The 25,049-nt window shown below is 43.9% G+C and overlaps 1 protein-coding gene across 1 annotated transcript in view; it reads left to right on the top strand.

Annotated features, from left to right (window-relative positions):
- Positions 1-715: 715 nt before the first annotated feature.
- Positions 716-25,049, top strand: part of MAP2K1 (mitogen-activated protein kinase kinase 1) — a 79,477-nt gene continuing 55,143 nt past the window's right edge. The window contains exon 1 of the mRNA XM_004276218.3: positions 716-1,231. Coding sequence (XP_004276266.1) covers positions 1,152-1,231 — 80 coding nt within the window. The 5' untranslated portion in view covers positions 716-1,151. The remainder of the gene's footprint in view (positions 1,232-25,049) is intronic.

Below are 25,049 nucleotides of genomic sequence, written 5' to 3'. Positions count from 1 at the left end.
TCAGGAAGGGAAAAGGGAAAGAGATAGACTGAATGTGTATTCTGAATCACCTGAATCATCTTTTATCTCATTAAGCTCTTTATTCACATCTTATTTCTTCAAGTTTTATAGAACTGGAATTATTGGTCGAAAGGGCTTTTTTTCCCAAAGGCTTTAAAAATACATTCCCAATCTGCTCTCAGAAAAGGTTGCCCCAATTTAAAGTCTCATCAGCCCTGAACACCCATCTCCCTGTACCCTCGTCAGTAGATTAGTACTGTGTATTACCGTTTTATATGTATCTTTCTACTTGCCTGTTCCTTAGGCACAAGGAGTCTCTTGACAAGTTGTCTATTCCTCGACGTTGCCTCTAGAAATAAGAAGGGGTCCTTTTCTTTATTCGTTTTATTACTTCATCTCCATCAACGTGACTCGGCCCGTGGGCTACAGTCACCCCAGCGGAGGAGACCGCGTGGCGACCAACTGGGTCCAGGTCACCTCCCTTCCCGGTGGGTCCACCTGGGTGCCTCTGTGCGGCAGAGGGCGCAGTAGAGCCAGCGCCGGACCCCACCCCCAGGGTAGCACGCCGCGCCCCGTGACGTATTTCCGCGTCATCTGCCGCCGAGGCGTGTTTCCATTGGCTGCCGGCGAGGCAAAAGGGGCGGAGCCGAGTGGGAGTGTGGAAAACGCAGCTGCCCGGGGGGGGGGGCGGGGGGCAAGGCTTCCCCCTTCCCTATCCCTCCCCACCCCTCCCCCGCCCTCCAGGCCCTCTGGGACTACTGCGCCGAGTCGCTTGGAACGCGGCAGTGGCGGCGGCGCACTTTCCCGGGCTGTGGCTGGAGCAGCGCTGTGGTGCGCGCGCTGCGGGGCCCCTCGAGCCCTGGGGACCGGTGGACTGAGGGAGAGCGGGAGGGAATCCCGGGGCTGCGGTGCTGCGCCGGCGGGGAAGCCCTTCGGTCCCCTGTGAGCTGAGCAAGTGGGGCGGGGGTCTCCTGAGACCGCCACTGGCCACTCGGCCCTGACGGGACCGCGCAGAGCGCGTCCCCTGAAAGCAACCCCCGGGCCCGCAGCCCTGACTTGGCCCCGCGCGGCGGGCGCGGGGCAGCTCAGAGGGAGGAAGCAAGAGGGGCCGCCCTCCCCTCGGAGTTGCGAGCGCCTTCCCCGGGTCCAAAATGCCCAAGAAGAAGCCGACGCCCATCCAGCTGAACCCGGCCCCCGACGGCTCCGCGGTTAACGGGACCAGCTCGGCGGAGTAAGTCTGGGGGGAGGCGAGCACCGGGGCCGGGCTGGGGAGGCTGGGGCCCGGGCTCAGGAGCCGAGTCGGGTGTGCGCGGCGCGCGGGGCTCCGCTCGGGTCGTCACGTACGTCTTGGACTGCCAGGCGCGAGGAACTCCCGGCCGCAGAGGTATCGGTGACTAAGCACTGATTGTGCGCCTGACTCAAGACCAGTCAGTGGACCCAACGAATCGCGATGCCCCCATCCCCACCCTTTTCCCGACCCTTTCACCCATCCCTGATCTCTGGTCATTTTCCTTCTCCCTAAAAAGTAAAAACCGGTTCATTGCCCGCCCCTACCCAGCTCTTTCCCCCAAGATCCTCTGCATTTCTGGCCTGTAACCGGGAGAAGGGAGCAGATGTCTTGGAAAAATTAAGATCGCATCTGCGTCTTTGAGACCAACTCGGTATAGAGTGTGGAGTTGGGACCTGTGAGCTGTCCTCACCTTCGTACCTGACACCTGTGGGCTGGGAGTGCCTCGTTGCGGCCGCTGCCTGGCCAGCGGGGGCGTGTGTACACCGACATCACGGTGGATTTTCGCTTGTCGACTTTGGGGGCTCTCATTCCTTGGCCTTCCTGGAAACTCTCGTCTCGAAGGGAGCGGTTTTTCTTTTCTTCATCTGACTTTTTAATTCATTCATGCATTAAACAAATCTCATCAGTGTCTCTCCTGGCTGTTCCTTACTTGACCATAAGCCCTAACTTCTGACCTGAGACATGACACCATGGTCTTGGAAATCACACACAAGGTGCTCCATCTCTGCAGCTTACAGTGTTGCTCACAAACCAGTCAGTACTTTGTTTCGTTAAACAATGATGCGGCTGTTTTCATGTATGTTTCTGAGTTCCCGCAACTCTTGAGTCCTGGGTAAGGGACAAGACTGCCTGAGGGAGAAAGACGCGGCGAGTTGGAGAAATAACCAGAAAAGATTTAGTTCTTAATCTCTTACCTGCACACTGGAGACTTTAGGAAGCCAGCTGATGAAATGAATAGATTAGGCTTGGATCTTATACCCTTTGGTGATTTCTGTAACCTTCCTTTGACTCTCTCAATTTTAATCGCCTGGGGACCTGTTGGCTTGGTGGCTCTGTCCATCCCTGTAATGATCACAAGGCCAGTGGTGGACAGACCTGTGATGTGAGCTCAACCACATTCCTCAGACAAACTCCTTTCTTTTTTTTTTTTTAAATTAATTAATTTTTGGCTGCATTGGGTCTTCGTTGCTGCGCAGGGGCTTTCTCTAGTTGCGGTGTGGGGGCTTCTCTTCATTGCAGAGCACGGGCTCTAGGCGCTCTGGCTTAGTTGCTCCACGGCATGTGGGATCTTCCCAGACCAGGGCTCGAACCCTTGTCCCCTGCATTGGCAGACGGATTCTTAACCCCTGGGAAGTCCCCAAACTCCTTTCAATACTGTAGTGTCTGTTTTGCATGATATTAACTTGTACAGGTTAGTGGATTACTTTGCAAAGATTGGTTCAGTTTTAGTGTGCAGAATTTTATCCCCTTAAAATAGTATGAAAGCCCCCCAGGGCAGGGAAGGACAGGACAAATTTTGAATGTTGTGGCCTGATCATCGTGCTCCCGTTTGATTTGGAGGAGGGTACTGAGTGGAAGTACCTTCTGTTGTTAATTGTGACACCACTGCTGTGTTCTTGCAAAGGGGAGGAGTTTCGTTATAAGAAAACAATACAGGGAGGAAAAGAAGAAATTCTCCTGGAGTTGGTGGCAGATACGCTTGGGTGGGACTGGGAGATTCTAAACAGTGGTTAAGAGGTGGGATTCTGGAGTCAGGCTAAGTTTGTGGTTTTGTGACCTGGGACAAATCTCTCTCGGGCTTAGGTTTAGTTTTTTCATCTGTGAAAATGGGTCTAATGATAGAACCTATTTAGAGCAGTTGTGAAGATTAAATGAGCTAATAGTAGGAAACCTTCCATGAATGTTAGCTGCTGGTACCTTTGTTACTGGGCAGAGAAGCCTCAAGGAAGCTAGAAGGTAGTTTCCAGTCGTGGCGGTGGATATGTGTGTTAAGGTGCCTTATCTTCTGGATAAACGACTCTCCCTTGCTCAGTTTTCTGTGCCATGTGCACCTACCTCCATGACTCATTGCTGTGTTACAATAGGAGGCATCTTTGTGTAGGCTGCCTGAGACAAACAGGGACTGTTCCCCTACAGTTCCTGCCACTAATGGGGGGAAAGCTGTATACATCTACATTCTTTTTTTTTTTTTTCGTTACGCTGGCCTCTCACTGTTGTGGCCTCTCCCGTTGCGGAGCACAGGCTCCGGACGCGCAGGCTCAGCGGCCATGGCTCACGGGCCCAGCCGCTCCGCGGCATGTGGGACCTTCCCGGACCGGGGCATGAACCCGTGTCCCCTGCATCGGCAGGCAGACTCTCAACCACTGCACCACCAGGGAAGCCCACATCTACATCTTTCACCTTTTTCAAGCAAAGCTGATGTACTCATGATTTCTGTGATTAGACTAGGGCACAATTTTGAACATTATCATACAGTGTAAACGAAAGAAAAAAAATCCATTGACATTAAAGAACTCTTGGTACTAAATTGGCAAGGTTGCTTCTCTGTGGCTTTCTGGCACCTTGAGACTGGTCTCTAACATAGCACTTACCCCTTTCAGACAGAGCTGGGTTATGCATAGACCTGATGTCTATGCAAGTTCTGGGGGTCCTTGAAGAAAAAGAATGCAAAAATATTTCTTCTGCAAGTCTGTAAAAATATATGAGCATATTGCAAGGGTGCCAAGTTAGAATGAAATAAATTGGAAATAAGATCATATCATTTCCCTGTTTAAAATGTTTTCATGGTTTCATCGCCGTTAGAATAAAATTCAAACTCCTTATATTGGGCTATGAGCCTGCTGCTATCCCCCTCCTGCCTGCCCCCCACTCCATCTCTTTAACCACATTTCCTGCTGCTCCTTTCCTACATTACCCTGGTCCTCTTTCACTTCCTCCACGGGATGGTCCATACTCCCTCCAGACCCTTGCATATGCTGTTCCCTTTGCCTGGAATGAATCATCCCTTCCTGTTCCCAAGCCAGGAAGGAAGCAATCTTCACCTCTCTGCATAAATGTCATTTCCTCAGAGTTGTTCACAGACCACCTAATCTAAAGTAGGTCTCTCTTTCTCATGTCACCTGATTTTTTAATGACATTTCTTCACTGTCCATAATCTTTTTTAGGGTATTTTAAATATTTCTCTCTTCTGTACACCATAAACTATAAGCATAGGACTGCCCTTTTTGGATTCACTCTTCTGTAAGTAGTACCTAGAATAGTACTGGCACATAATAAGTGCACAAATGTTTGTGGAGTGAATCAGTGAGTGAATGAAAGTTCTAATATTTGCACGTGTTTAACAAACCTTTTAATACCTTTTCATTTTTTCTCTTATTTTCACCTTTACTCTCATTCCCCCTTCCCCATTTACCTTTTTTTCACAGGCACCATCTCACCCACTCTAGGTTATTTAATATATGGTCTTATAATTCCACCCGTTTGTTGGCTATATGTGTGCCTTTGGGAGGTATTCAATAGATAGTATCGTTTTGTGTGCTTAGAGTGCTGAATGATACTGTACTATTATTCAGCCTTAAAAGAGAAGGGAATCCTGCCATTTGTGACACCATGGACGGACCTGAAGGACAGTATGCTAAATGAAATAAGCCAGACACAGAAAGAAAAATACTGCATGATCTCAGTTTATATGTGGAACCTAAAAAAGTGGAATACATAGAAGCAGAGAGTAGATAGGTGGTTAACCAGGGGTGGGGAGGTGGGGGAAATGGGGAGATGTTCGTCAGAGGATACAAAGTTGCAGTTAATAGGAAGAATAAGTCTAGAGATCTAATGCTTAGCGTGATTACTACAGTTAATAATACTGTATTGAATACTGGACATTCGCTAAGAGAGTAGATTTCAGGTGCTCTTGTCACGCACACACAAAATAGTAACTTTGTGAGGAGGTGTGTATGTTAATTAGCGTGTCTGAAATAATCATTTCACTGTGTGTGTATATTGAATCATCATGTTGTGTACCTTAATTATATTCAATTTTTATTAAAAATCCTATTGTGCTATAAATCTACATCAGTTGGAATAGACTAGAAAATCTCAGTAGTTTGACATGCTTGCAGGTCAGTGGGAGGCTCTGTTGATTGGATTCCATCAGGGACTCAGGCTGACGGACACACCATGTCTGAAATATGCTTAATGAAAAGGGAATCTTGTGAACCACATTCTGGCTTTTAAAGTTTCTGCCCAGGAGTGACACATGTCACTTTTGCTCCCATTTTTGTAAAGCAAGTCACATGGCCATGTTGACCTTCAAAGGGGGCAGGGGCCTTCTTGGAAGGAGGATAATCAACAATATTTGAACAGAAGCAATGACCACCCTAAACTTTTATTTCAGTTTCTTTTGTTTTAACCAAACACCATGTTTCTGCACTCTGTTCATGCTGTTATACATGTGTCTAGTTCATTATTTCTCTCGGTTGCAGAGCAGTCAGTCTTGTGCACGTACCACATTTTACTTATTATTCCTCTACAGAAGACAATTGTGTTGTTTCCAACCCCTTGCTGCCTCAAACAGTGCAGCCATCGCCATCCTTGTAGCGACTCCTTTTGGACTCTTGTAAGAGTTCCCTGTGGAATGTACTCAGAAGTGGGATTGCTGAGTCTTAGGGTACCTTGCCTCTCCTTCCATGATAAGGCACATACTTAATCTCTTTGTGTTTTAAAGAAACGCTTTTAATCTCCACAAGGAGAAGTGTGAGCCCTGAGTAGAATTCGTGGTGGCAATGCAGGGTACTTCCCGAGTCCTCACTTTTTCTTTGACCTTAGGCAAGTCCTTTGTACTTTCTCTCTTTTAGTTTCCTTATCTGTAGAGTGAGGATGAGAATGGTCTACCAAATCTTTGCCTTAGTGGCCTACAAGGCCCTGCCTGATCAGGTTCTTCGTTTTCCTCCACTGTCCCCTTCACTTATGTGCTCCAGCCATGCTGTTCTCTGTGCTGTTCCACAGTCGGTTGGGCACATTCCTATCTCAGAGCTTTTGCTATTCCCTCTGCCTAGAATTCTCTTCTGCCAAATACCCACATGACTTGCTCCCTCACTTCCTTCAGACCTCTGCTCAAATGTCTCTTCACAGATACCATCCCTGAGCACTCTAATTATAGCACTCTCTGTCATGCTCTACTCCTTTATCTTGCCCTATTTTTCTTCATAGCACTTACCACTAATTAATGTTGCATTGTCCATAAGTATTTACTGCACCTCACCCCGCCCGCACTAAAATGTATGCTTCATGAAGGTGAGGGCTTGATTTGTTCCTTGCTCAGTGAGTAGATCAGTATCTGGCCCATAGAAGGTACTCAGTAGATATCTGTTGATTAAATGATTGAACCATTCCCACCTTGAAGGAGTATCATGAAGATTAAACAAGATAACACATACAGAAGTGCTTTGAAGGCCATATGGTGCTGAATAAACAAGAAGGTGCATTGCTTGGCCTTGGCGGCATCCACAGCTTTTGGATTTGGGGCTGAAACCCTCAGACTTAATTATTGCATTCAGAGCAGCGTTCATAGCATCAGCAGTTTCTGCCACGTTTGTAGGGACACACATCTGTTAGTGTGAAGGTCCTTAAGGAAGGGGACAGAAACATTGAGACAGGTTGTTGTGCTTTTGGGGGATCTCTTATGGCCTTACCTGGGATGTACACCGTGATAACTAGAAGCTTTTGAAGTGGTTTTAACTGATTTTGTAGTTCTGAACTTGGATGCTTCTACTGGTTTGTTGCTGCGATAACTAATACTGGCACAGTCTTTTGAGAACAACTTCAGGTGAAAAGTAGGGCCAGCTGAAGCCCGTGTCCTTGGGAAGAATGTCTCTGCTGTTGTTGTAGCAGATACAGAAATGGCAAAAAGGTTCATAAAAATGACTTAGCCCAGAGCAAGGAGATGTGTGGGGTGCTTGTTTGAACATAAACACATACAACATTTTACTTTCACTTACTTATGCATCTTTGAAAGAAAGGGAGAGAATACTTCAGTTAGAGCTACCCATCCAGCTCAGTTTTTCTCTGCCTGATCCCTTTATTGTCCTCCCATTGCCCCAGCACACTGCTTCTTACCTCTGTCCGGTCTTGCTCACATGGTTTCCTTTGTCTGGAATGCCTTCCTCCACTTTCCTGTGTGATTTTATTTTTGTCTTGTATTTGCCACCACACTTTCAGTGAGGGGAGGGACCTTGACTATCTTGTATACTGATATTTCCCCGGCGTCTCGCCCAGTGCCTGGAATGAATGAATGCTGCCCATCTTTCAAGACCTAGCATAGAGTTCATCTCCCATGTAGCCTTTTCTGAGTAACTCCATGCTATTCTAGGACCTGAGTTCCAGACTCAGTTATGCCCCTTCTTAATTGTTGACCTTTGGCATGTCATTTAACTTCACTGAGCCTTGGTTTTCCTCATTAGTAAAGGAAGGATGATAATATAACACACCTGTGAGGGAAGGCGGGCAGGTGCGCATCATCCAAAATAATGTGTATGAAAGCACTTTATGATTGTTGGAATGCTGTCCAAGTGGGAAGTGTAGTTAGTGGTGCCCGCTTTGGTTTCTTCCTTCTCAGCTGACTATTACCTTTTGTTCTTAATACCAAATTGCAAATGTTGATAAATCATGTTGATTTGGACATTTTATATGCTGCCTGTTATTTAAAGTTTAACCCAAACCTGCATCTAATCAAGGCTTGAGATCTAACTTCCTGTTTACAGCAAATACACGGATGGAGAAACAAATTAAATGATACCAGGAGGAAACAAGCATGCAAATTCAGGATGTGCAACATTCTCTAAGACAACTGACCCAGTCTCTTTAAAAAGTCAGTGTCCTGGGGGAAAAGTAGGGGAGTGGTGCTGTTAGAGAATTAAGAGACTAAGGAGACATGTCAACCAAATGTAATGCATGAACCTTGGTTGGGTACTGAATCAAAAAATGCGATAGCTGTAAAATGAATTCTTGGGACAATTAGGGAAATTTGAGTAGAGAATTAGGGTTAATTTTTTAGATGTAATAATGATATGATTATGTAGGAGAATGTTGTTGTTCATAGTTGATATGTGAAACTTACTTTGAAATGGTTCAGGGAAAAAATACACATACCCACATGGTAGATAAAGCAAACAGGGCAAAATTGTTCACAGTCGTTTAGTTGGTTAGTGTGTGAGTTTCACTGTTCTATTCTTTCCGTATTTCTGTGTTTGAAAAAATTCATAATAAATTTTTTAAGAGTACCCAAGGATTAAAATTCATCCTAAGCCTTATGCCCCTTTTAATTTTAACTCACGTTTTCTCTCTCCCCTTTTGTATTCTGGCCTATATTGTGTAACAAACATCACATTAAATGCAATATCATTTTGAAGTCTTATGCTTTCTTATTCTCTAAATGTTCCTTATGTGTCTTTTTTTCATTAATTTGATTATATGGGACCATACCTTTTTGAACCCCTGGGTCTACATCACTACACTCTTAATATAGTAAATCATTATTGGTAGATTGGAAAAAAACAAAATAATGTTTAAACAAAACAAACCACCACCAACAAAAAACCCTTCCTTGCGAGCTTCCCTCAGTCTGAATTGGTAGTTATTTCTACCACATCCATAGGAAGTACAGGTCAAGCAATGGTGAATCTTTCTGACATGTTGAGAAAACCTGGAGAACCCACAAACTGGGAAGAAGATGAGGTGAGCCTGAGAAGAAAGCTTAGCGTCCCAGTTTTGTTTCTTTTATTCCCTTCCAGAAGTTGCCAGTTTTGAAAAAATCATCTTGGTCTCTTTTGGCCACTTGATTGTGTTTTTTCTTCATGTCCTGTTCTTTGCCTGAAAGCCCATGAGAGCTGTTTGAAGGCTCACATACCTGTTTGCTAAGTTAACACCTCCCAGAATGAATTGCATTTTTGTTTTTAAAAGAGGTGTTTTCTGAATCCTGGTGCAGGGCCTACTGCTAAAAATGCTGATCTCTGCCTCTCATTTCTTGGTGAAGCTCCCAGGGGTATCCTGCTTTGAGTCAGATTAAGAAGAGGTTACATGGGGGTTGAAGAAAAATCGGACAAAGGTAGAGTGGTTTCTTTTCCCCCCAACTCCTTTTTGCATATTTGCCTGCTCAAGTACAACTTCAAAAGAAAATTGAATGTATCAACACCTTTTTAAAGAAAGAACCTCAGACATTAAATTTTCCAGTTTAACTTTTGGTTATTCTATTATAGGCATATATAGATAGCTGTGATCAGTTGATGGGTCTCTCCTCCCCCCCATTTCTACACATAGACATAATTCTAATGCTTGTCATTTATTTTTGGCTAAAGAATAGGATTTGGCTTCACAAATGATACTTTGTTGATTATTTAGGTGGCTTTCAAAATTTTATTATTTATTGTTACTCTTATGAATGTTTTAAACCCATTTGTTTTGTTCTTTGAGATTAATTCATACACAGAATCAGAGACAATGAACCATGTTATGGCTTTTGTTACATATTAACTGAATATGTTCCATAAAGAGACAGAACCAATTTACAATGTATGTTTGAACTGGTCCCTCAAGCTTCAGGAAGTTGGCTTTTTTTTTTTTGAAGTTTAATGTTTTTTTTTTTTTTTTAGAGGGGGAGGACATATTACAAGCAAATGATCCTCATTTCAGTCCCTTCTTTTTTTCTAAATTTATTTATTTATTTTTGGCTGTGTTGGGTCTTCGTTGCTGTGCGCGGGCTTTCTCTAGTTGTCGTGAGTGGGGGCTACTCTTTGTTGTGGTGCACGGGCTTCCCATTGTGGCTTCTCTTGTTGCAGAGCACAGGCTCTAGGCGCGCGGGCTTCAGTAGTTGTGGCATGTGGGCTCAGTTGTTGTGGCTCGTGGGCTCCAGAGCTCAGGTTCAGTAGTTGTGACGCATGGGCTTAGTTGCTCCGTGGCATGTGGGATCTTCCTGGGCCAGGGCTTGAACCCTTGTGCCCTGCATTGGCAGGCATATTCTTAACCACTGTGCCACCAGGGAAGCCTTAGTGATTTTTTTTTGATAGTTTAATAGGACTCCTCCTCAGTCTGCTTTACTTTAATTGTTTGCCAGTCTGTATTTTTGAAATGGGATTATTTTCTGTATTTCATCGATTCAATCTAAACTAATATTTAATGAATGCTTACCAAATGTAATTTGCTATGCTGGATGCTGTAGGTGGTAAGATTGTCTTTGCCTCCAAGGATCTTAAAATCTCGTATGGGAGGGGAGGGAGAGGTTGCAAAGACACAAGAAGAAGGAAACAGATGGCTGCAGAGTAAGAAAAGTGCCCCAGGAGAAGAGGTACAAAGAAAGTACTGTCAGAGATCATTGAGAGGAGGAAGAACGCACATCCAGTGGGGAAGATTAGGAGAGCCTTCACAGAGGAGATGACATTTGAGCTGGGTCTTGAAGGATGGCTAGGATTTCCATGGGAATGGGGGAGGGGGGGCATGGCAGGAAGAGAGCTCAGGATGAGCAACTTCACACAAGTGGGAAAGCTTGGGATGTGTGGAGGAGCCGGCAAGTAGTTTAGTGTGCTGGGTGCATCACTGCAGGTAGCAGGAGATGAAGCTGGAGAGGTAGGTGGGATGGTTTTGTGGTATCAGCTGAACATTTTGAAAAGTTTCACGCAAACTTTTCTTCTCCTCTGACCCTTCTTTAATAGATACGTCTATATAGCTTTGATGTGCTTTGTATTTTATTTATTTTTTGTTAGTTCATGTCTTTTATTAGCCAGTACACAGTTACTTGTCTTCTGGTTTGTTGAAGCAATAGATCAGTGTGCTTTGTATTTTCAAGTTTTATAAATTATGTGGCTACTACATTGTCCCACTGCAATGTTTTCCTTTTATATTGTATTACTTAGGAAAAAATATTTTTTTATTTTGCAAAGCATGCCTTTTGTATGGTGTAGGCTACTTTTCTTTAGTATTAAGACATCTATCATCATGTCATAACAGGAGTATGGGGCTTCATTTTCTTCTAGACTTTTCTGCCCCTTATATGGTCCCATCTAGGATTAATTAATGTTCTTGGTGTGAGGTATGGGTCTATGTTAATTTTTCTACATAGTGAGTTCTAATATCTTCATGGAGTTTATTAAATAGGATTTTTATCTGTTGTATTTTCAGGTTTACTTTTATTTGGTCTTTATGGTATTTTTATCTCTTTCTAAAATTTCTTTATAACTCTTATTTAGTTTTGATAGTCTTTTTTTTCCCTTTTCTTTTTTTTTTTTGGTACGCGGGCCTCTCACTGTTGTGGCCTCTCCCATTGCGGAGCACAGGCTCCGGACTCGCAGGCTCAGCGGCCATGGCTCACGGGCCCAGCCTCTCCGCAGCATGTGGGATTTTCCCGGCCCGGGGCACGAACCCGTGTCCCCTGCATCGGCAGGCGGACTCCCAACCACTGTGCCACCAGGGAAGCCCTTCCCTTTTCTTAAATTGGGTAGGGTTAAAGAAAACTTTAAGAATTGTCATGGTTTATCTTTCCATTTATTAATGTCTCCTCCTCTTTTCCTGTTATGGTTTTATAGTTTCTTTTGAATAACTCTCTTGTGTCCTAAGTTAATATTTTAAATACCTAACGTTTTGATGCTGTTGTGATTGAACATTTTTAAATTTGTGTTTTCTCTTGACTGTGGTTTGATTTGTATGAATTGTTTATATCCTGCAGCTTTTTAAAATTCACTATTCTATCTAGTAATTTTTTTTTTTTTTTGGCTGCACTGTGCGGCATGCGGGATCTTAGTTCCCCGACCAGGGATGGAACCGATGCCCCCTGCAGTGGAAACACAGAGTCTTAACCTCTGGACGGCCAGGGAAGTCCCATATATCGAGTAATTTTTTGATTGAATATCAGTATTTATAGATTTACTAGTGTCATCTGCAAAACATAACTTAATTCTTCCCTCTCAATACCATTTCTATTTTATAGCCATGTCAGCTTGCATTGCTCTCAGTAGCAGTTCTCATGTCCCAGGGGACCACTTTTAAGTATAATGAGGCTTCCCAGGAACCTTCTGGGCCAGGGGCTTTTCTGCTGTCTCCAAGGGGTCATGAAAATAGGAAGCAGCCGCCCAGCTTTATAGAAGCAGAGCCTGTTAGGGCTGGATGGGACCTTACAGGTTCTCCAGCCCTCTGACTCCTTTTGCAAGATGAGGAAACCAGACTTGGGGCGTGGGGGGAGCAGTGGGGAGAACTTGCTGGGAGTTCACACAGCTGGAGTGGAAGAAGGTGCTTGAACTTTTATCCCAACTCAGACATATTTTCACTTGGGATACTTACTTGGTTTGAAAATTTTCCAAGTTTACCCGACACTGAATTTTGGTAACTTTACCTAGTACTCTTAAAAATTTTTAAAAACCTCTTTTCAAGTAATAATCTGAAACACTGGAAAAGGCTGTCCCTCTATATCACCACTCTCCTAAGGTGTTTGAGGGAAAAGGGAATGAGGAAATGGGGGAAGGAAAGGGTATTTTATTTTAGTCCAGGATCCTTAGTAGGAAGGCCTATTTTTAAGCTTCATAATGTCAGTTTTTAAAGCAGTGGCTTTCAAAATAACCACAGACAAAAGTCCCTCTGAAATGATCACCGTTCTAGACTTGACCTGTTTTGAGTTTACCTGTTACCAAGAAAGGTTCAGAATTTCAAATGCTCTTAAGTGCATTTACTTTTCAGAAAAAATGGAACAATTGAGTTGAGTGAATGATCCACATGAGTTCCAGATTCCAGTCAAATCTTGAAATTTGGGGAGTTGTGAGGAGAAGACAAGACTAATCAGCCACATTGTCGTATTTACAGGTTGTCTGGATCCAGGTTCATTACATTTCTTTATTGAGTTATAACTTACGTATCCAGGTTATTTTTTAAAAATTAGATTAGACCCTCACCGCATTTGAGAGTTCAGAGTCGAAATTATTTGCCCTGTTTGATTTCTTGTCATCCTTCAATAAATAATCCTTCAAGAATGTCCTTGTTGGGGGAGGCCTCAGAAGTTAGCAGGAATTCCAAGCTAACTGTAAACCTTTTGTCTAATGGCTTACTCAAATCCAGATCAAAATCCTACCAAAATGCTAGCCTGTATTTCAGCTCTTCTCTCTCTCTCTTTCTCTGAGTCTGAGGAATGCTAGAAAAACAAGAAGAAGAGGGTAGTTTAACATCCCAATAATATTAACAATAGAAAATATATCCTGCTTATCTTAGGCATCCATTTGTGTCCACTGATAAAACTTGGGCATTGGAGCCACGGAAAAGTTCTATTCACCAAAGGAAGGACCAGCGGAACATTTGGACCAGGTTCATAGCGCATTATATTAGTTTAGATAGACAGTGCAACACTTTTATTATTTTACTGAAACACTCCTTTTAAATATAGTCTTTTGCCTTGTTTTATTTTGGTAACTAAACTAACGCTGGGTTAGCCATAAGTGTAGCTTGCTGCATTTTTATTTCTGAGTATTCTAAATCACTGAGCAATTATTTTAAAAAAGTCTTAAAGCATTTACAAATAAAAAGCTATAAAATATTGACTAGGGGAAGTCAAGGGGAGAGTTAGTGAGGAAAGTACCAGAAACCACTAACAGGTGTTTTGGCTGCACTGAACAAAGTTTCAGCTTGATAGGCAATCAGGGGGAAGGGTTTTGTGAGTTCCTGAAATGTGAGGTGGAGGGGACACAGGGTAAATCAGCAGTTCCGGAGGCACAGAGGACTTGGGTACTGGAGGTGCGCCCCAGCTGAGGATCTGGAACAGTTCCTGAGCAAGTGGCTTTCTTGAAAGAGAAGCGCTTTATCTGTAGGACCCAGGCGTGGGGTAATAAAGTATGGGTCCTAGATCAGGAAGGAACAGTAGGACAAAGGCAAAAGACATGAAACTTATCCCTGAAGGACATCATAACTGGAAAAATTACCGTTTATTGAGGGCGTATCTGATCTATTTTCATCCATTGTCTTGAATTTGCACTAAAAATCTGTGAGAAGGTTCATAATATTCTATTGTACAGATAAGGAAGATGAAGTTTAGGGAAGTTAAGTAACTTGCACAAGGTTGCATAACTAGTAAGTGGTGGAACTAAGTTTAGAACCCAGGTCTGTCCTTCTCTAACACCCATGCTTTTCCCACATAGCCCTCCAAAGATTGCGTAAAATGCTGAAGGTCTTCTTAGAGCTACACTCACCAAAACTATAGCCACTAGCCATATGTAGCTACTTAAATTTTAATGAATTAAAATTAAATAAAGTTAAGAATCAGTTCCTCATTTACACTCGCCACACTTTGAGGACTCAATGGCCATGTGTGGCTAGTGTTTACTGTATTGGACAGAGCAGATTACAGCATTTTCATCATTGCAGAAAATTCTGTTAGCATCTAGAAGTCATCCAATTTTACTCTTATTATTTTTGCGCCTTTACTTTGCAAAGGAGAATATGAAGGACAAAGGAAGGAAGTAACTTGTTCAGTGTCATACATTTAATTAATCCAGGCCTTTGGACTTATTGCCTGGTGGCTTTTCCTATGTTCCACCCTCTTCCTTAAAAAAAATTAGCAGAATAGAGGTGTGCAAAAGGAGTGACTCTTACTCTCTTGAGCTTTGCCTGGCCTTCAAACTAGATTCTTCCTCCCAAAGTACAGTCCTGAGTTTTCCCAAGTTCAAAGGGCATGTTATGATTAGCCCCCCAGGGAAATGAAGGATGTTTGTTATAAAGGAATTCCATGCTTAATGTATGAAATAGCACTTTGATTCCCCTGGTTTTTTCTCTGCCTTCCTACCAAGAACTTTGTAATTGAACTTGCAGCTGCCAACCATTTGTCTTCCAAAGAAGGCCAACTTCAAAACAGTTCAAATGACAGAGGTATATATACTTTGAATGCCAGCAGCTGCTTGTTATTTGCTGTTTATTCCAGTGACATTTGTGTTAGGGTCAAATAGATTTAGATTATGACCAGAATTACAACCATAGATTTCTAACTTGTATGTTTAGAAGATTAAGATGTATTAACATTCATTTAACTGATATTTAGTACATATCTAATATTTACCAGGCACTGGGCTGAGAGATGGACAAAAAGAAGTTTTGCTGAAAATTGGAAAAGATGCCAGTGTTATTATGACTGAGTTGAATGCATTTTAAATATTCTGAGTTTTATTGTCAGTGTTTGCTATCCACGTATCTACTATTTAGTCCTAAAATTCAGTAAAAGCTCCAGTTTGGATCATAGCTTTGAAGTAAAGGGAAGAATCACATGGGCATGTCCTTTTAGTAGATGCTATTAAAGACATTTAAATTATACATTCCAGTGTTTAAATGATAGTCTAAAGTATATGTGTGTGTGCTTGGAGGGTGGGCATGTGGGAACAAAACCAAGGCATTGTGCTGGGGTAATATTTTTAGGAAGCCTAAATGTGATGTTTGATTTCAGTCTGACTCATGGCTTAGAAAGTTGTCTTTCAGAAACTGAGAAATGAAAGTTTTGGGCGCATGAGTATGCTCAGAGAGATTAAAAGCAAATCTGAATGTTGGCAAGGTGTCCAGGAGAGTGCCTGTCTTCCCTGAGAGTGCAAAGGTAGGGGCAGCGAGGACTTTAAAGATGGTGGGGACAGCTGGAAGGGATCCCAGGAAGCTTTGACATCTGGTCTTTCTGTCTGAGATCATAGGGGCAGACGGGCGGGGGAGGCAGAGCACCCAGAGGTCTTCCTGATTGTTTTTTAGAGTAGGGTTTAATTTCTAGAAAGTTTTCATATCCTTGAGTCTGCCTCCACATCTGTAAAATGGGCACAACAACCCCTACCCAGCAGAAAGGATTCATATGTGTGTGTAAACTGCTTTTGATGATTAACTGGACTCATGATAAGGGCAGGACTAGATTCCCAGCCCAGGGTGCCTTATTTTCTATCAGGCGAGAAGGAGAGAAAATTCCCACCTCCCAAAGAACTTCCAGTGATGAGGCTCTTCAGCTGTTCTTTATCCACACAGACTTAGAATAGAGACAACGCCGGGCATACTTGCAATTTCTGGGGATGTGCAGGAAGCAAAAGAATTATTTTCAGTGAAACAGGAGGCTGCAAAAGGTGCCTAGGAAACAACTGCCTCAGTACAGCCTAATATAGACTCCTCCCAGCTTCTCTAGGCCGCCATCTGCCTGGCAGGCACCACCCAGGAAGCTCAGCTTTCTTCTCCAAGAGTTTAAAGAGGATTTCCTGGACTGCGCGTGCGTGCATCTGTGTGTGTGTGTGTGTGTGTGTGTGTGTGTGTGTGTAGGAATAGGGAAGGGTAGTCACTGACATAAAGGGAAGGTAACACTCCCTTCCTGTGGCACAAACCAGATGTTGAGGGTCAGTTCCAGGTAGATCTAAGGTTCAACTTCTCCTTCATATTTCTTCCAAACATCTTCCTCAGTGGGCCCTGGCCTCTGCTCAGACTGTGTCTTCTACTGGGGATTCCCTTCTCCCCCTTCAGTGCATGTTGAAATCCTAATCTTGTTCAATGTATAGGTCAGCTCTTCTGTAAATCCGTCACAGACTTGTCTTCCGCCCCACTCCAGGTAGCAGTCATCTACTCCACCTTCCAGAGCACTCTGTACATATCCCGTCACGTGTTAGTTGTTTGCATAACTCTGTCCAGTTGGACTGGACTTGAGGAAGCTTGGGACTGGGTCCTATTCATCATTATCTCCAGTGCACATCATGTTCCCTAGCACCTGGTTTGGTAAAATTTTTTTTTTTTTTTTTTTTGCGGTACGCGGGCTTCTCACTGTTGTGGCCTCTCCCGTTGCGGAGCACAGGCTCCGGATGCGCAGGCTCAGCGGCCATGGCTCACGGGCCCAGCCGCTCCGCGGCATGTGGGATCTCCCCAGACCGGGGCACGAACCCGTGTCCCCTGCATCGGCAGGCGGACTCTCAACCAACCACTGCGCCACCAGGGAAGCCCTGGTTTGGTAAAATTTTGTTGAACGACTTAAGCCTTGAGATGACAGAGGGCAGAAGATGCTCCTCTCCCAAGGTCGAGACTCTGCTGATCCCTGCGAAGTCTGACTTTGACTTGATTAGTGGTTGACTATTTTCAGTTTATAATATCTTGGCACAGGAGGGTCACAGTGTTGGTGGTAATCATAGCATTTGTTCTGCGAGGCTCTGTGTACTCTATTGTTTTTACATCTATTTATTTCCTCATTCAACCACATGAGGCAGGCGGGATGTGTGTTATCTCTACCCAGTAGATGAGGAAACTGATCCTGGTTAAGGGCTGTGTATGTCACACAGGCAGTTAAGTGCCTGTAGTCCTTCGTACTGCCTTTTCAGTCAATAGTCCCTTCCTAGCCCAGTGGGGAAGCTGGCGGTGACATTCTGTGGTGTTCCCTCAGCCCCATGCCTGGCACAGAGGAAGGCTCAGGGAATGTTTGGGGCTGGATGGATTGGCAGGCCTCTTGTGCATGCTGAGCTGAACACTTATTCCCAGCAACTGCTGGGCTCTTTGATGGATATGTGACATCGGTGACTGAATATACACGGCACCTGTGGCTTTTCACACTCTCCCCCCACGCCTCTCCAGGGATTGGGATAGGACAGATGGCCACAGACGCAAGATTCTCAGCTCTGCATCCTCTCTGCAAATCATATTTGGGGAAAAGTTAAGTTTGTGCAGTAATACAATTTCAGTAACATGGTTTCATACTGCTGGTAAGTACTTTAACACTCTGGATAAATCACACTTCAGCAGAACTCATTTGGGAAAAGAGTTTAATTTCACTGTAGGTGGCTGTGATTCCCACCCACCAGCCCTCCTGCACCCCCACCCCAATAAATCTAGGCTGATAAGGTGAACGCAGCACTAGGCCAGGCCATTTCCAGACCCAGGATAGCATTATGTTATATTAATCATCCTTTTCACCATCAACACCTTTCATTCCCTCTCCCCCAAGCACAGCCACCTGTCTGTCCTTATATGTTAAATGTGGAAAAGATTTTGATAGTTCAGTCTCCTGGATGTGTTGTGAAGAGATTGAGGTCCAGAGAGGCTGGGAAGCTTACTTGGTGTTGTACAGCTGGTGAAGACCTGAATCGAGATCCGAGGCCCCTGACTACTCTTGAGAGTGGGGCTGTTTTCTGCCCTGTCCCAATGCCTGCGCTTCAATCTGTCTTACAAGTAGGGCAGAGTCTGTATGTTCAGTTTAAAATGAATAACGGTGATCAGTTGCTCATTGTTAAAGGCCCCCAGCACAGAGTGAGTTCATTTCCTGTTGACCCTCACAGCCTCTCTTGACATACCTTTGGTAACGGCAAGTAAAGTCTTGACAGATTTCTGTAGAGTCAGTGCAGCCTAGGGGTAACCCTGTGTGGTTTTGACTAATAGGATTTAACTTTCAGGAAAAAAAGAAAAAGAGGGAAGGATGATAAGTATATGTGGAGGGAGAGAAAAAACTGTTGTTAATTTTTCTCTTCATGGTATACCTTTTGGCTCTTTGGATCTAGAAATCATCTGATTTTGATGTTTCAAATATGGCGAATAGATACATAATCCAAAGTCAGTGTTCAGACTGCTGAAGATTAGTAAAATGTAACAGTAGGTCCAAGTCTGGAGCGTGAAAAAAATAATACTCATTTGTCATAGAAGCTTCAGTGTTCTACATCTCCTGCCAGCGGACTCGGGGATGCTTGGGAGCTCAGCAATTGGTGTGCCGTCAACTGGTCTCTGGTCCTCCCTTGTTAGGGGTGGGGCCTATTGTCTGAGTGGGTATTTTTGGGAGGGGCACACATACCTGGCCAGCCAGAGGGGCCAGTTGATGATGTGCACTGCACTGGATGATGTGTCTAGCAGGAAGCCCAGCTGTAACAGCAGAAGATAACAGTTCTCTGCATAGGATTCACTTGTAGTAGGTGGTCAGTGTTTATTGATTTCTTGATTGAAAAATATACCTGTATCTTCCTCTATTTTCTTTACTACGAAGATCTCAAGTCTCTTTAATTTAGGGGAAGAAAGGAGCTACTGATGCCCTGCTCCTCTTTTGATACCATGACGCGCTTCCCCACAGATACAAACTCTGTTCTGGCTCTCAGTGGGTGCTCCTTGCTCTGCAGGAGTGTGATCTGCAGAGGCAGACAGCTGAGGTTGGAGTCCTGGCTCCACCCCTAAGTTGTTGTGTCGATTGGGCTCATTACTTAACCTCTCTCACCCAATTTTATTGCCAATGTTTGGGAGGCTACCCCTCCTTGAAGGCTGAAGTCAGATATTATTTCGACCGTGAAAGTTTGCGTGGTCTTCCTTGGAAAAGCTCCAGTGGGACTGTCCATGAACTACTCAGGAGACAAACCACTTGGGGGTGTGTGTATGTGTGGTGATCTTCACACATGTCTGTTGTGTTTTACCACCTGCACTGTGAGCTTCTGGAGATCAGGAGTTCAGTCTTGATGCCCCATCTTTAGCCCAGGCCTGGTGCGTAGTAGGTAGTCTCTAAACATGGAATGAATGAATGTCGGTGTTAGCTTACAGAGCTCATGTGGGACAGGAGATTGGCTCCACTGGGCTTTCACTGATATCAAACGCAGTGTTATGTGCATTGAGTTTCTTGATACCTGTGCTTGAATCATTTCTACTTTTTGTCCTTTTTAACTGATTAAGCAAAGCTGGGCTAGTTGGAGACCCCAGATAGGACCAAGAGATGTGGCCTCTGCCTGACTCTGTTGTAGATAAAGTGCTTAATTCCAAGCCAGCACAAAGAAAGTTGGGAGTATTAATTATGTGATCAAATAGAGTCTAGTTACTAGACTGTAAATGATGATGGTGGGCAGGGGTGTCATAAATGTCCTAGGGTCTGGGGGCCTGAAGGAGTTAAAGCTCCTCTCAGAATAGCCCAGGCAGCTCTTAGGAAGTAGCTTCTGAGGCAGGATGTGGCAAACCAGTGAGTAAATGAGAGCCATTCTCCTTTGGAAGAAAAGAAAGTGGGTGGGGAGAAGTGAAGAGGAAGAGCCTGGTGGACAAATCTTTTTTATCTTCTGCTGTAAGAACATGCTTCTCTTTTGAATGCCAGGCAGAGCCTGCAGAATTTTAACCTAAAGTGACCAAGGTCCAAAGAACGCTTAACAAGGCTGTTTTTGCAGTTGTCTTGTTTTTCTCCACAGCTAATAACTCAAGTTTAATGTGCAGTGGAGTACCATCTTAGTAAATTTTGTTTTCTAATCTTAGTCATTGGCGTATTCTTTAATGCTCTTTGAGGATTCGCAATTAATGTGAGGTGTCATCCGCAGTCACACTCTTTTTTAACCAAGAATAAGTTAGAAGAAAGGTATTTTTGTTTGTTTGTTTTAGAAAAGTGTCTTGTTAGTGTGTTCAGCCATTTGTTTCAGAACACACTCTCACTGTGTGCGTAACAGTATTTTGTAACACAGGACAAGAGGATGCTTCCATTTAATGCAGGTGAGAGATCTTGTTCAAGGATGGAAGGCTCCAGACCTGGGTTAATTCCACAATCTTGGTGTCTTTTGTTAAGAGCATGGTTATAGATTGGAGGCAAATTATTGACAGAGGGTGCAATTTTGCAAATAAAAATAGCCCTCTGGAATTCAGTAATGTGTATATGAAATGAAATAGGTGAACTGAATTTGTTGAGTTTCAAGCATCACTGGAAAAGCAACCATCATTTATAACTGTATTGCATAGATAGCAATAATGTAAATCAGTGTTGGGTTCAGAAATTGGCTCCAGGACTGTGGTTTGTTATGAGAGAAACACTTCTGTCCTTACAATAAGCTGGTATGCATGATGGACTGGATTTGACTTTACTGTCAAAGGCTTTTGTGAGCCAGTCTTTGGACCAGGTAATGAGAGGTTAATTATCTAAAAGAGAACTCCCCAGTGGACTTTCAAGGACCTGGAAAGCTGAACTCAGCAGTTTTTAGACTTCAGGTTTCTACACACTCTTTCTCTCAAGGAAGCCAATATCTCCTGAGTTGTGCAACTCTTGATTCTATTTCTATGAAGGTTCCAAACTGGAATTTTTTTTAAATTGAAATATAGTCGATTTACAATAGTGTTAATTTCAGGTGTATAGTGTAGTGATTTGGTTTTTTGACAATTATATTCCATTATAGGTTATTACAAAATATTGAGTATAATTCCCAGTGCTATACAGTAAAGCCCTGTTGCTTATCTGTTTTAGGTATGTAGTTTGTATCTGTTAATCCCTTATTCCTGATTTGTCCCCTCCCTTCCCTTTGGTCACCATAAATTTGTTTTCTATGTCTGTGAATTTGTTTCTGTTTTGTATATAGATTCATTTGTATTATTTTTTAGATTTCACACATAAGTGATATCATATAGTATTTGTCCTTCTCTGTCTGACTTTTTTCACTAAGTTTTATATTCTCTAGGTCCATCCACTTTGCTGCAAATGGCAATATTTCGTTGTTTTTTATGGCTAATATTCTACTGTATACACGTACCACATCTTCTTAAGCCAGTCGTTTGTTGGTGGGCAATTGGGTTGTTTCCATGTCTTGGCTATTGTAAAGAGTGCTGCTGTGAACATTGGGGTGCATGTATATTTTCAAATTAGAGTTTTCTTTTTTCTGGATATATACCCAGGAGTGTAATTGCTGGATCATATGGTAGCTCTATTTTTCATTTTTTTAAGGAACCTCCATACTGTTTTCCATAGTGGCTGCACCAATTTACAGTCCCACCAACAGTGGGATGGAGCCTGGATGGAGTGCTTTCCCCTCTGTTGCAACAACTGATATCTTTCAGGTCTAAACGTGGACATTACATTTTCTCACCTTCACTTTCCCTTCCTCATCTTAGATGGAGTTGTCTTTTTTCTGTTCCCATACCCCACTGTGCCCACCTCACTTTCAGCATTATTGTCTCCCTTACCCCGTAGCTGTTGCTGTACTTGTTAGTACCATTCCCTGTTTTTGGCTTGCACTGTGGTATCTCTCTCTGTGTCTCTCTCTATCATCTCTACATCTCTGTCTCCCTGTGTCTTATACACACACACACACACACACTGCCTGGTGAGGGCAGGGACCTTGTCTTCCTCATCTGTACCTCCCTAGCCTCTAGCGTAGATGGTGCCTGTCACACCGTGGATGCTCCATAATGGATCTGCATTGCATTTTCACATCTGTAGACATCACAGCTATAAGCTAGATGTCTACTCCAGTTCCTTATCCCCTGCACTCCTCTAGATTAGAGCAGTCTTGGAGACTTACATTCTCATGGTCACTTCTGCTTCTTTGGGGCTCACATTTCCCTTCCTGTGATTTTTCTCTTCTTTTTGCTCTGTGTTGAACAAACTTGGAATTTGGCCCCCTTTCTCTGCTTTCCATCAACAACAGTAAGAACAAAATATACACAAAGCTATTTGTGTGCATGGCAGATTGGACTGAAGGTCTGGGGTGGGGAGGATGTATTATAGCAATAAAGACAACTTAAAATCTAGTGGTATTAGGTATCTTTGGGCTTAAATGACCTTTGCCACTCTACCATGGTGCATCCTTTTCTTCCTTTCTTGCTGCTTCACAGCCACTCCCAAAAGAAGTCTCTCCCATTTTATTCTGCAACGTGATTCAGCTCTCCAGCTCCACCCCTGCATGCTGTTCAGGCCTGCTTCAGCCTATGCCAAGGCTCAGAAGCAGGCCCTTTTAAACTATGGGCCAGCCTTCTGGTCCTCTGGTATCCTCTGCTCCGAGGGTGTTTGTTCGCACAAACACTTATTTCCCCGCCCTCCACCTTCTTTTGTAAGACTTAAGCAAGCACTATCAGTTTTAGTTTTAATTAAATTTCATTCTCTCTGGTGCATGATGTTACTTCTACCAGCTACGTTTTGACCCCACGAGGCCAACTGCTCTTAATTGGAGAGCCTGACTGGTAGTTTTCCACACTCTAGTTTAAGAAGTTGAGTGCCTAAATGAGCACTTGGTTGGACTTCTAGCCCTGATCCTGATCTCAGGATTCCCTGAGAGTTGCTGGAAAGTCACCTAGGGAGTGGGATTTTCCCCAGAGGTGATGGGTGCTCAGAGGAGAGGTTTGCTGACCTCTCTTGTGTGTAACTTTGGGCAAGGAGAAGGGCCTAGCTGTAACAAGCATGTTGGTTGTGTATTTAAGGAGGGAAACAGGTCTGGAGAATTGAAAATTTCTCAACATGGACTAGCACTGGAGACGTGTTTTGAGTGCTGTGTTTCTTCTGACTGCATCTTACTGCTCTTAGTTGTGCTTCTGGGCACTAGCTGTTGGTCTTTTTGCCCTGGGGACTCAGCTGTCCTCATGGTTCTGGGTAAGACTGTGGTCACGTTGGGTCCTTTCTCCCTGAAGAGCAAGCTGCACCTCTCCTTCACAGAGCAGCATGGACCATTATTACACAGGGAGTTTCTAAAAGGTCTTTCTCTAGAGCAGAGAGTGGGTAGGGTCAAATACATCATCTTAATAAGGCCACAGTACACCAGCTTGTCCTTTCAGGAGCAGTCAGCCCCTCCCATTCTGTGGCCACCACCAGACCCAGCACTGCCTTTGTTTTTCTGATGGTGACCACACGTTTATTGAATTTTCCACCTGGGTTATCCTTGGTGCTTTCTTCCTTTCAGCACTTCCTGCCCCGTCCCTGCCAGCTCTCTTATGCCACCAGACTGTTTACTGCTTGTCCCGTGTGCTTCACCTGGGCAGTGTCCTATTGCTTCCCTTCCCTCCCCAATCAAAATGTATCAGCCAGGCTTCCCCGGTGGTGCAGTGGTTAAGAATCTGCCTGCCAGTGCAGGGTACGCGGGTTCGGGCCCTGGTCCGGGAAGATCCCACATGCTGCGGAGCAACTGAGCCTGTGCGCCACAACTACTGAGCCTGCGCTCTAGAGCCCGCGAGCCACAACTGCTGAAGCCCGCGCACCTGGGTCCATGCTCTGCAACAAGAGAAGCCGCTGCAATGAGAAACCCATGCACTACAAGGAAGAGTAGCCCCCGCTCGCTGCAACTAGATAAAGCCCGAGCGCAGCAACAAAGACCCAACATAGCCAAAAATAAATAAAAGAAAAATAAATAAATTTATTTTAAAAAAAAGTATCAGCCTTGGATGTTCCGCTGAAAGAATTTCCTTTTTGGGTAGATTAATTTGTTGTCCTCTCAGGGATTTTACCTTTTAGCAGAACACAGTTCTTACCGCAAAGGAATAGGTCACTAATGGGTAATTATCTGGTGTTAGGGATGAGCTAAGTGGGAGATTTGTTTGAAGGACATGAGCTCTTCAGCTGATGTGGAGAAAAGAAACTTTGGAATTCCAACTCTAGCCTTGGGTAAGTTACTTAACTACACCTGGCCTCCATTTCCATATCTGTAAAATGGGAACAACATGTCTATTTTTTGCTGTTGTTGTTTTTTAAACTATTTATTTATTTATTTGGCTGCATTGGGTCTTAGTTGCAGCACGTGGGATCTTAGTTGCAGCATGCAGGATCTTTCCTTGTGGTGTGCCGGCTTCTTTCTAGTTGTGGCCTGCGGCATGGACTCAGTAGTTGCAGTGCGCGGGCTCTCTAGTTGTGGCACATGAGGGCTTAGTTGCCCTGTGGCATGTGGGATCTTAGTTCCCCGACCAGGGATTGAACCCACGTCCCTTGCATTGGAAGGCAGATTCTTAAGCACTGGACCACCAGGGAAATCCCAACATATCTATTTTTAAATGTTGTGAGGGATAAATGAGTTAATGAGTGTACCATGGCTAGCATTTAGGAAGCTCATCTTTTAAC

This window comes from Orcinus orca, chromosome 2 (assembly GCF_937001465.1).
Source record: "Orcinus orca chromosome 2, mOrcOrc1.1, whole genome shotgun sequence".
In the NCBI taxonomy this organism is placed as follows: Eukaryota; Metazoa; Chordata; class Mammalia; order Artiodactyla; family Delphinidae; genus Orcinus; species Orcinus orca.
This window is presented reverse-complemented; position numbering and strand designations above follow the sequence as displayed.